General features: G+C 32.2%; 2 protein-coding genes and 1 non-coding gene across 3 annotated transcripts; all 3 read left to right on the top strand.

The window, feature by feature from the left end:
- Positions 1 to 3,433: 3,433 nt before the first annotated feature.
- On the top strand, positions 3,434 to 4,354 carry LOC147939467 (uncharacterized; the record flags this gene model as incomplete). The annotated part of the gene is made up of 7 exons (XM_087465957.1): positions 3,434 to 3,522; positions 3,640 to 3,658; positions 3,745 to 3,815; positions 3,895 to 3,910; positions 4,006 to 4,073; positions 4,169 to 4,263; positions 4,350 to 4,354. Coding segments are annotated over 7 exons (363 nt in total), but the record flags the coding sequence as incomplete, so codon positions are not given.
- Positions 4,355 to 8,323: 3,969 nt separating this feature from the next.
- Positions 8,324 to 10,901, top strand: LOC104714075 (putative beta-1,3-galactosyltransferase 12). The gene is given in 8 exon segments (XM_010431322.3): positions 8,324 to 8,906; positions 9,464 to 9,616; positions 9,719 to 9,801; positions 9,884 to 9,978; positions 9,980 to 9,984; positions 10,073 to 10,186; positions 10,261 to 10,403; positions 10,481 to 10,901. Coding segments are annotated over 8 exon segments (1,131 nt in total). The 5' UTR covers positions 8,324 to 8,463; the 3' UTR covers positions 10,576 to 10,901.
- A 160-nt stretch (positions 10,902 to 11,061) lies between these two features.
- TRNAL-AAG (transfer RNA leucine (anticodon AAG)) lies at positions 11,062 to 11,142 on the top strand. Its single transcript has one exon. It is a non-coding gene; the product is annotated as a tRNA-Leu (tRNA).
- Positions 11,143 to 11,718: the final 576 nt, after the last annotated feature.

The following is an 11,718-nucleotide window of genomic DNA, read 5'->3' as shown; positions in this document are numbered from 1 at the left end:
TTTTATGGTAAAACTAAAAGATTAAAGATGTTTCGTTCGTGATTTTTACGATCACCAGTTTTTAAACTCGAAGCTTGTTATTTGGGAGTTACTATATAGAGAGTGTCTCCTCGGTTCCGGCAATGGTGGAGTTAGGACTCGAAACGTGTCCTTTTATCTTTAATTATATGGGAGGACCAATTTGAGTGGATTGCGAGCTTTATTACGCACGATTGACGATTTCAATTTACAATTGCAACAACTTGTTTGTGAATAATAATACAAATTCGGAAAAAAGAAGTAAGAAAAAAATCAAAAATCTTACGAGTAAAATAATTTTGGATTAACTTGTTAATATGAACATTAGAAAAGGTTATGCGGTGTTAATATCATAACCCTAATATCAATGTTATTGAGATTTTTTAAAAAATATTTGTTTGAAACATTACCATATTCTATGTCATTTGTTAAAAACAAATGGGATAAGTATACAATTTTTCTTCTGTCATTTAACAAATATATGATCAAGTTAATTAGTATCTTCTATATATTACAAGGTGAAAGTGACAACCATACAGTGAAAGTGTATAGACAAGTAAAGAATATTCACTATATGGATAAGGAAACAATAGATGATGATCACGGGATTCAGCCCTCACCCCACAAAACACACAATGTCCTCATTCAAACTCCCGTAAAGAGTTTATCTTTAACTACAAGCCAATATATGAAGGAAAACCATGGTACCAGCTGTAGGAACCAAATGAGTTGCCTCCAAACCACCTTGGCACGCCTTCCTCGAGCCTGCTCCCATGTTTTTGCTGTGGAAAAAAAATTCTATAGACACCCGTAGAATGCATCCACAAAAAGGTCGGGATCTGCTGACGAGAGAGGGATTGACCGCTGTAGAATTTTTTTAATAAGGTTCTGAAATCAGTTTGTCTTGAAACTCGGAACAGATCATCCTTGGCTACTTGTTGCATACTTTACTTTGGCATGTCGTAGAACACCAAGGTATGAGGGACCAATGTCGAGTCAAAGTGATCAACTTCTCGTGTTGCACCAGTTACCATGCCAACATAACATACATCCCATCCCTTACTTCATATCTTAGAAAGTCAAATGCTATGTCACAGAACTTCCTCCAAATCCATGAACCTTTATTCCCATCCCTTACCTCCCAAAATGAGCCATGAGTCAGTAGGTAATGCCTGGTCCATGTCACCCACAAAGAAGCCGAAAAAGAGAACAAATGTCATATCAAACTCAATGCAAATACACGGGATGTGTCTCAAAGTCATCGAATACCTAGACTTGACCTCCTTCTTTTTAGGATAACACACTTTGTCCCGCGAGACCTTAGCTTTGTGGGGATCATTAGGAGAGCCCGACCACAAAAATGCATTACATATTTCTTCAATATTAGCCAGATGGTGCCAGTGATGATTCGAGGCCTTTGTTGCGGCTATAAAGGAACTGGCATCAGAGGACTTGTAGTGCAGCCTCTAGTCTAGCATAGGCTAAAAAGTTTTTCATAGGATGATTTTTTCTTATTAGGGAGATTTTAATATTTTTCTAAAAAATATATGTTAAGATGTATATTCAGAATTTATAACGTCTATATTTTTATATCATATGAATTATGTAATCAAGTTTTTTGTAAGCTAGTTAAAGTTTAACAGAATAAAAAAATAGTTTTGTAACTCTTTCTAATTAAGGGACAACCCTCTTATTTTCTCTTCGATTTAATGTTATTTTTAGAGTATTTAATTATCAATTAATAATAGAAGATAATCTAATCATTATTTATGAAAATATAATTATAGAAAGTTAGTTAAAGTATAAAAAGATAGTCACAGTGTCAAATGTACCTTGTTTGTGCTACGTCATTTTACAATGACTGCTACATTTATATTAATCCAACTCAAATTAAATTAAAAGTAAAAATGAAATATAACTAAGATCATCCATTTGTATGTAAAAATAATAATAAACATATTTTTGTTATGTAGGGTACTAATGGCATCAGACATCAGTCAAAATATGTAAAACCAAATCTAGAAGTGTTAAAGACAATAATAGCAATTATATAACACATTAATCTAATGAAGATCCCCTAGCTATAATCACATCTTTAATTAGCCCAAGATAAACTTTCACCAAACTACCAAAAAGAAAAGATATACTTTCACCAAACAATATATCTATATAATGAGAAGAGAACACTCTTAAAAAAAAAAAGAAAAAAAACAAGAATCAATAGTTGAAAACAAATGGGTAGGAAGAAAATAGAACTGAAAAGAATAGAGTGTCCAAATGAGAGAGGTAGCAAATACTCAAAACGTAAAAAAGGGATTTTAAAGAAGGCATATGAATTGGCAAAGTTGTGTAATATTGATATTGTCATGATTATCGTTTCTCCCACCTAGTGGTGGGCATTCGGGTATCGGTTTGGGTTCGGTTCGGGTAATTCGGGTTTCGGGTAATTCGGATTTATAATTTCTATAATCATATAGGTATTATGGAAATTTCGGTTCGGGTTTGGTTCGGATTTTTTCGGGTTCGGGTCGGTTCGGGTATTTTATTCGAATACCGAAATATTTATGATATTTTTTGGGTTCGGTTCGATATAAGTATTTTTACCCATTTAGAACCAAAATACCCATATATAACTAAAATACCCTATATATAAATTGAATAACTATATCAAATTACATGAAGTTATAACTAAAAAATCATACCAAAATAACTAAACCAATTCTATATACAGTCTACAGAATCAAATCTTCCGCAGATATAGCCATATAGATAGTGGAGAGTGGAGACGAACTGATAAATACGATTATTTTTCTTCAATGCAATCTCAACTGATAAACACATATTACATATTTGAATTGATAAACAACATAGATTCGGATATATATGGGTACTAATTGGGTATCGGTTTGGATCGGGTAATACCTGATACCCAAAAGTATTTACAATTAAGATCCAACTAATATTTTGGGAAGATCCATACCCGATCCGAACCGGAGTTTTTCGGTTCGATTCCAATACGGATATTTCGGGTCGGGTATTTTGCCCAGGCCTACTCCCACCAATAAGCCAACCCTTTCCCATTCTAGGTATAATCTTTGTTTAAGTATTTTATTCTGTAACCAAAATAATTATATATTTGAACTAGCCATATATACCATCATTTTTCAACTTAGAACAAATAAATTAAACTAAACTATTGCTGTTTTTAGGGTTTTCTTTTTCTTTTTCGATTCTCTTTTTTCTGTTAATTTTGAACCTATACCATACACCAAGTATTAAATAATCAATTTACAATAACACATGCTATTTAGGAATCACATGGTAAATCAACTGTTTTTATGACATATGTGAATGATGATTACATATATAAGAAATCCAGAATAGAGACTCTATTTGTTTGTTGTTTATGAATTAAAACTACATTATTGGCTTATTAAGCGGTAGATCCGTCAGTCAAATTTTGGATAAATTTTGCAAGCTTTCATTACAAGAACGGGAAGAAAGGTATGATCTTCTAATATTTTTATTTTAGAAAACAAGTTTCATGTATTTGTTTTGTTCTTTTTGTTTTACTAAAAAAAACTAATTATGCTATCTTTCGTGTTTTATGTACGCGTTTAGGAGAGCATACTCAGTAAAGGTTTGATTTACCCATCACTTATTAGCTTTTCGTTTATCATTTAAAATATAAATTTCATTTGCACATATCTTTTTATATATGTATAGACGGTGAAGAACTTGGTGAACATGAACACGACTGACATTTCCGTTGAAAATGATCATATTTTGTGTGAAAGGTACAATATTATCTATACTCAAACATATACAAATATGGGGTTCAGCATAGTCAATCTAATATTGCTATATTTATTGCAGAGATGAAGTAATTCAGGTATGAAAAATTCTGTTACATAACATATTTGAAAGAATATAATATATATCTTTTATAAATAATGTTTTACTAAATACTATTATTATTAAACTTAGGATGAAAATAAGGTCACTGGACTGAAAGAAATAAAGGAGTTGATTGATGAGAAAAAAATAATTTTGAGGTAATAATTTGAGAACACTAATGGAGATACAATAAAAATATTATTTTTTTCTTAATTTTGACCGCTATTTGTTTACTAACTTATCAATTTATAAGGGACTGGGAAAATCCGAATGAAGTTAATGACTTGAACCGACTCAATATTATGGAAAATTATATAGTTTCGTCTCTCTCCCATATGAATCTTAAAGGTTTGCATGTTACCGTATGATAAATAAGTTTTATTTTAAAATCAAACATGAATATAACTCTAAACAAGTTCTAAATCTTGTTTCAGATTAAAACCCAAGAAGAGAACCAAAATCGTATATGATTTCAAAATGGACACCTTATTTGTATTTAAGTGCTTGAAATTCATGTTATGTTTTATATTTATATTTCTTCAGAGACTCGTATGTGATATGTTATATATATATATATATATATATATATATATATATAATCATGTCATTATCAGACCATTGTCTTGGAGTTGCATAATATGATTAGTCTATTATATGTACTATATACTCTATATTGAATGGTGAAGCCTCCTTAAAAATGGGATGTCTCTTTCTAATGCATGTTTTTTTTTTACCTAGTCCTTTTTCAAAAAAAAATCTTGTGGTATTCCCTTTTTCTAACTTACTTCCATCTCAACTTAGCCGATTCCTTTCATAAACCAGACTTCCATATCTATTTACTATAATTGTTCACCTAAACGACATAATATTCCACAAATCCCATTATTTTGGATATAGCATTACCAAACTGTCACTTGAGTAATGGAGTATATAGATTTTAGATAATTGATATTATGATTGCATATTTTTTATTCTTTTTTATGTTGCATACTTCGAGACTTAGAAGCAAGTATACATTTATCTTAGATTTCTCTGAACATGCAGATTATTGTATCTCATGTACTTGAATGTGCAACGCTTTTTTTCCTATTGATTTACCTTTACGATTTACTTACGTAGTTACTTTCATTTCTTGTTATTTACATCTGTGACACAAAATCCAAACCCTTTTTATTATTGTTGTAGCTTAACTCTCTTATGACACATTTGTAATGCAATATTTTCTCTTTGTGAGATTCAATCTTTAAATACTATAACTGATTTATTGTGTGCTTGAAGTAGTCGTGTTAATTTGAAGTAAAGATTTATAGAAGTAAATTTAATTGACTATGCAAATATCGATACAATAGCAATATGTGATATGAATATGTTATTCACATATACATGAAATGAAGTATCAGATTCATGTCATACATTTATTCTTTCACTTGTACAAAATAGAGATTCTGAATCTCTCTTACCTCTCGAGATAAGTATTATGTAGTTGATTCTACATATCCTAATAAGTAAGAGTTTTTATCCCTTTATAGGTCAACACGAAGTATGGTTGTAAGATACCATATATAGCAGTTCTATATCCATCATATGGTGGTGACGTAGTATTATGGAAGGACTAGAACCATATGTATGTAGTTCTAGTCCTTCCACAATACTATGTCACCACCTACATCCATCCAAGGATTAGAACTGCATGTATACATGCTCTGATATAATGTTGGGATGATATTTGCATTTAGACCTACTTTTTCGTACACACACCCACTTTGTGCTATTTCTATACTTTAAACATGTAATATGATCATATACACCCCTAACTAAATTCTATCATTTATTTTTACATTTTCTCTTTCCTTCTCGTCTCTTCTCTCTCTCTTTTCTCTTTCTCTTTCTCTTTTGATATTCTTTTTCTTCAACAATTTTTTTCATTTTAATTACTATATTTTAAGAGTAACTTGTAGACAAACATAATTTATTAGTCCAATCTAAATGAAATACAATTGAATTGATATTCATAGTCAAATCAACATTTTCTAAGTCCAAACTAAATTAAGTAAATAATTTAGAAATTAATATATTTATTTAACTATGTTTTTAATATGAAATAGACTATTTGTCCAAATATTTTAAGCTTAAGTTAGATGCATAACGAATTAACAAAATATTGCATCCATAAGTAGTTATACATTTGGATAAGTTTTAAAAAACTTTGATGCGTGAGTTTTGAGCAAATTGTAATCAATAAACCATCAAATCAAGTCCAATTACTATGAATATATGGACTTGATTCGATGGACATGATGTGGATATTTTTAGCAAATTTTAAAGCAGGTTTATACATTGATGATGCCTCTCCTTAAATTTATTTCCAAATAGTTTATTTACTTCCACTTTAGCTTCGTTTGCATCTTCCAATGTTATTTTTCCTAACTTCATTTGCATCTTCATATATTTTTTTCTTTTGACCTAGAAACTATAATTATAACCATAGATGTTTATGTGGTTACAGTTTTGTGGATATGCTCGAATGTTCATTAAAATATTTGGAGGTTAGGATGTAGTATATGATTTATGGTTTTGGTTTTAGAGTAAAATTTAACTGGATAAGGGTTAAGTTTGAGATTCATAATTTATGTTTAGAGTTTAGTGTTTAGGATTTAGGGTTTAGGTTCTCTTGTTGCAGGCTCGAGTCCATAGGTAGCTATTGAGTTGATAAAAGGAAGGAACTTCATGTTTTGGATTTAGGGTTTAGGGGTTAGGATGTAGTGTATATATGATTTATGGTTTTGTTTTTAGAGTTACATTTAATTGGATAAAGGTTAAGGTTTGAGTATACTTGGTCATGTGGATATTATTATAATTCGAGAATACTTTTGGGTTTTGAAAACATAGACTTAAAAATCCAGACGAAATAGTTGGTCATTCATGTTATTTCACATGGGGAAAACACTTACAAAACCACATCCACCCAAGCACATCGCATATCTATATTCTGAATTTAATAGTCAAGTTAAGTATCCACTTATTAACGAACAAATTTTCAACTACAAATGAATAGTGTACAATATAATAATTTATCTAAAATATAGCAAAATGCATATTAAAATGTAAAAAAAATATATAATCATAACCTATTATATAAAAATAAATAATTTTTTTTATATAATAACTACCTAAAATGGAAGACTTCTCACCTAAAGTGAGTGTAATTGCCATTCACCCATCTACAACTGAAATTTTTTAACTTACCAAAACAGTAACTCTCTTCTGGTGTAAGTTATTACAACTGTGAGTCTGTGACATCTCTCATGATAAGTTATTACAACTGTAAGTTATTTCAACTAGTCTTCTCATTTACAGCTACTTGTCTTGTCTATACAAAATCGAGTGGAAAAGCCTATTATCGATTTTTCATTTTAACCGAATTATATGATTAAGAGACATATCTTTAGGAACTTCCTCCAAATTCAAGAATCTATGATGGCGTCTATAATATTTCCTAAAATAACATTTTAAATCGAAAAACTTCATGTGGAGTTTTTGAATACCAAATTCTTCTTCACATATAAAAAGTGAGCATATTTCCTTGTAAGACACCTTAGCATATATGTTTGGGCAGGGCCGGCCCAAATATAATTTTTATCGAAAACAAAATAATCCACTAACAAACACAGTTAAAACCGATTTTCATAAAAATGATGCCGTTAATTTTTCCACACTACCTTGTTGGGTTTTTAATCTAAGGTCGTCTGACCTGTGTTTGGGAATTGGGAACTACTCCACATAAACACTGCATGCATCTTTCTATTTTCCTAAAAGTCTAAAACCATGTGTTTTGGTAATTGAAAAGCCGAACACCACTACTAGATCGTGTCACAATTATGTAATTTGGTTTCTGTTTAATTATGGACCTTAAAAGGCTTTGTAAGTCACGTTTCTTATTTTTTCCCTTTGGGCTTTCTTTATAAGACGATCTTGGGCCGACAAAATTTTTTTTTTATTAAATAGTAGAGATACTAACGTCAAGGTGTTTTCAGTTTTGTTAAAAAAAGAAATGACGAATCACATTTGTGTTTTGTAAACGTTATTGCAACGGTATCTCTTCATCTTGCAAGTGAGACTTTTCTCTTTGCCTCACATCATTGGTTAGATATTTTTTGATTATTCAGATTTTAGGTGTTGGTTGATCTTATTTGCGTTACATACTCAAATTTAATTTTGTAGTACTTCTATAACATTTCGGGGCAATTGAATCTCATAAATTGTCATGTGAATGCATTCATTGCTTCTCTTTCTTTTGTTATTTAATAAACCAAAAAAATAAAAAGTAGTACATATTATTATTACATAAGTACTGTAATAGATTTCGTGTAATAGGAGAATCTCAAAAAAGAAGAAAATAATTAGATTCGCCACAGTTTCACACACACCACCACCGTCACTAAAGCAAATAGACAGATCTAAAGAAAAAACAAAACCTTCAGAATCCAGAGTGACCAAAATCATCACAAAACCCAAACTTACCCTTAGACCAACCACAGAATTACGATAATGCCACTCTTCTCCCACCGCTTCTCCACCGCATCTTCCAACTCTCCGGCGTCTCCTTCGTACTATAGTAAACCTTCTTCGAAGACCCATAAGCCAAACTCTTCTTCTTCTTATGCTTCGTCTCGTATTCATCTAGCTATCATACTCTTCTCCCTTGTCAGTTTTTTCATCGGAGTCGCCGGAACTATCTTCGCAATCTCCTCCGCCGGAGAAAGACTAGGAGGTTCGAGTTCTGTTTATCGATGCGGCGGATCTAAAGACACTTCCCTGGTTGTGTCTGCTTCAAGAAAGCTTGGAGGAGATGGTGGTGGTAATGGTGGTGTGGTTGTTGAAAGACGAAAGCTTTTAGGGTTTGTTGGGATCCAGACTGGTTTTGATTCTGGGGATCGCAGAGCTTCTTTGAGAAGTACTTGGTTCCCTTCTGATCCAGATGCTCTTCTAAGGTATCTAAAACTCTCTTATCTTGTGTCTTAGAATAATACATTGCTTTCAAAATCTGAAACTGCTGGTTACTTCAATCAGTGAGATTCATTGGTTTCTAAATTTAAGTAAGTATCCGTAATTGTTGGAGAAGCTCTTCTATCTCTTGATCTTGTTCCTAGTAAAACATGGCATGATTAGATTTTGTCACCTACAAAGTCTTCACCTTTTGAATTTTGATGTCATAATGTTTGTGTTTGTGACTCTGATGTCATTAACTTTAGATGTTATACTGTGTGAGTATAGCATGATTTGGATTTTGTCACCTTTAAAATCTTAACTTTTTGATGTCATACGGTTACTTTGGAGTGTTGGGATTATAAGCTTGAGCGGTTTAGTCAATGTGGAAAAGGCAGTCAGATAAGATAGTTTTGATGTTTTCCTAGTTACTTGGAAAAGTTTATGTTCCCCCAGGATTTACTGGTTTTGGAGTTTCAGCAAGGCCATCTTATTACTAACTCTTTGCATAAGTCAATATTATTCGAATCCAATGTTGTTGTTGTTGTTGACTGGAACTCAGGTTGGAACAAGCGACTGGATTAGCTTTTAGATTCGTCATTGGACGAACAAAGGATGCAAAGAAGATGGCTGAGCTTGAGAAGGAAATAAAAGAGTACAGAGATTTTGTGCTTCTTGATGTCGAGGAAGAATATGTACGACTTCCCTATAAAACGTAAAAATCCTGGTTTTAGGCACCGATCTGCCCTTTTTTTTTGTGTAGTTCTTGGTTGTTTTGTATCCTTATCAATGACTGATTCATGTCTCCTCCTTGTAGATTGGCTTACTTTAAAGCAGCTTTTAAACTCTTTGAAGCTGATTATTATGTCAAAGCGGACGATGACATTTATTTGAGACCAGGTAAATTGAGAGGGAATACTCCGTTCTGTGTTATCTTCTGCATCAAAATAGTATTCAAATTCTTTTTTGGCTTTTTGTTCAGATCGACTTGCGACGCTTCTTGCCAAGGAAAGACTTCATTCACAGACATACATTGGCTGCATGAAGAAAGGACCTGTTATAACTGACCCTAAACTAAAAATGGTACAATTAGATAAGCTTGCTCAACATCCGTGACTTTAATTCTTTGCAGAGCTTATCTTTTTTTGTTGACAGATGTATAATTGTTCAGGTACGAGAAACAGGGCCATTTGATTGGGAATGAATACTTCTTACATGCTTATGGACCGATATACATTCTTTCAGCCGAGATAGTGGCTTCACTTGCAGCAGCTCGTAATGGCAGGTTTGAAATGTTTTTGATTTGCCATACTTGCAGATTCTGATATGCAAATCTCATTAACGGTGTTTTCATTTCAGCCTGAGGATGTTTAACAATGAAGATGTAACCATCGGATCTTGGATGCTTGCAATGGATGTACATCACGAGGACAATCGAGCTTTATGCGATCCTCATTGTTCCCCAAAATCCATAGCAGTTTGGGACATTCCCAAATGTTCAGGTAACATAAATATGGTTTCTACATAGTAGCAGTCACAAGAATCAGTTAGTCAACCTTTTTCTTCTCAAATCTTTTAGGGCTTTGTAACCCGGAGAGTCGGTTAAAGGAGCTTCATAAGACAGATATGTGCTCCAAGAGTCCGACATTGCCTTCCGATGACGTCGATCAGTAGATTGATTCAAGAGTTGCCCTACTTGACACTTCTTGAGACAGTTCTACAGAATATATGATCTCACAAGCACTAGAGTTTCAACATCATTGGAGCTGTATAGGGGAAAAGATGACTTCATAGTTCTTACGTGATCTGATTCTATAGTTGTTGCTAGATGTACCACTACCACATATATATACTGAAACTATATATTATAGACAGATACCTCAATATCCCTTTTTGTAAAATTAGATTTATGTGTCCAGTATTGGCGCTGGGTGATGATGATGATGATGATACAAGTGAATCTGGTTTGATTTGTAAAAGAGATCTCAGTCAACCTATTATTTAATTTGTTCCAGATCATAATCATAGTACTGTACTGGTCCACTCCACCTGTTATTGCTTTGTCACAGGAGATAGATCACATAAAAGAGAAAATAATGACATTATTTAAAAGATAACTATAGATTTATAGTTTACTTCACATGATTGGATTTCAAAAATGTTGATATGGCCGAGTTGGTCTAAGGCGCCAGATTAAGGTTCTGGTCCGAAAGGGCGTGGGTTCAAATCCCACTGTCAACATTCTAATATTTATTATGTATCATGTTTTATTGTTTTTGTAGCTGATTTTACTTGCTAAGGGCAGAGAAATGTAATGAGATTTTATTTTGGTTAATGTATATGGTTTATTGAGTCGACCAGTCTCCCTTATCTTCAACTTTGATTCTCTTCCATTTAATCTTTCCTCGAGATTAAAAACATTTTCTGTAATACAAAACTTACCATAAAGTGTCAAAACGATTTAAGATTTTTGGTTTATTGGTTCACTGATTTTCAAAAAGACCAAAATTATCCGAACAAATATTCGGTTTCGATATTGGTTATTTGGGTACTTTACATGTTTACAATTTGTGGAAATGATCTATTCGATTAAGTTCTAATGTCAATTCAAAAGAAAATTTAGCATAACTCTACGATATTTGATTGAATTTTTTTTTTTAAAAAAAAATTAGATAACCATCGAACCAACCTGATAACCGAATCCATAATAAAACTTGCGGGTCAGTTCATCTACAACAAATCGACCCTTAACCAAAATGACCAAACAACATCGGTTGAGTAAGTTATAAAAAAACCATCGGTTGAGTAGGATTGATA

The sequence above is a fragment of the Camelina sativa genome, chromosome 9 (genome assembly GCF_030686135.1).
Source record: "Camelina sativa cultivar CO46 ecotype springtype chromosome 9, ASM3068613v1".
NCBI lineage: Eukaryota > Viridiplantae > Streptophyta > Magnoliopsida > Brassicales > Brassicaceae > Camelina > Camelina sativa.
The sequence above is the reverse complement of the archived record's forward strand: the minus strand, read 5'-3'. Positions and strand labels throughout refer to the sequence as shown.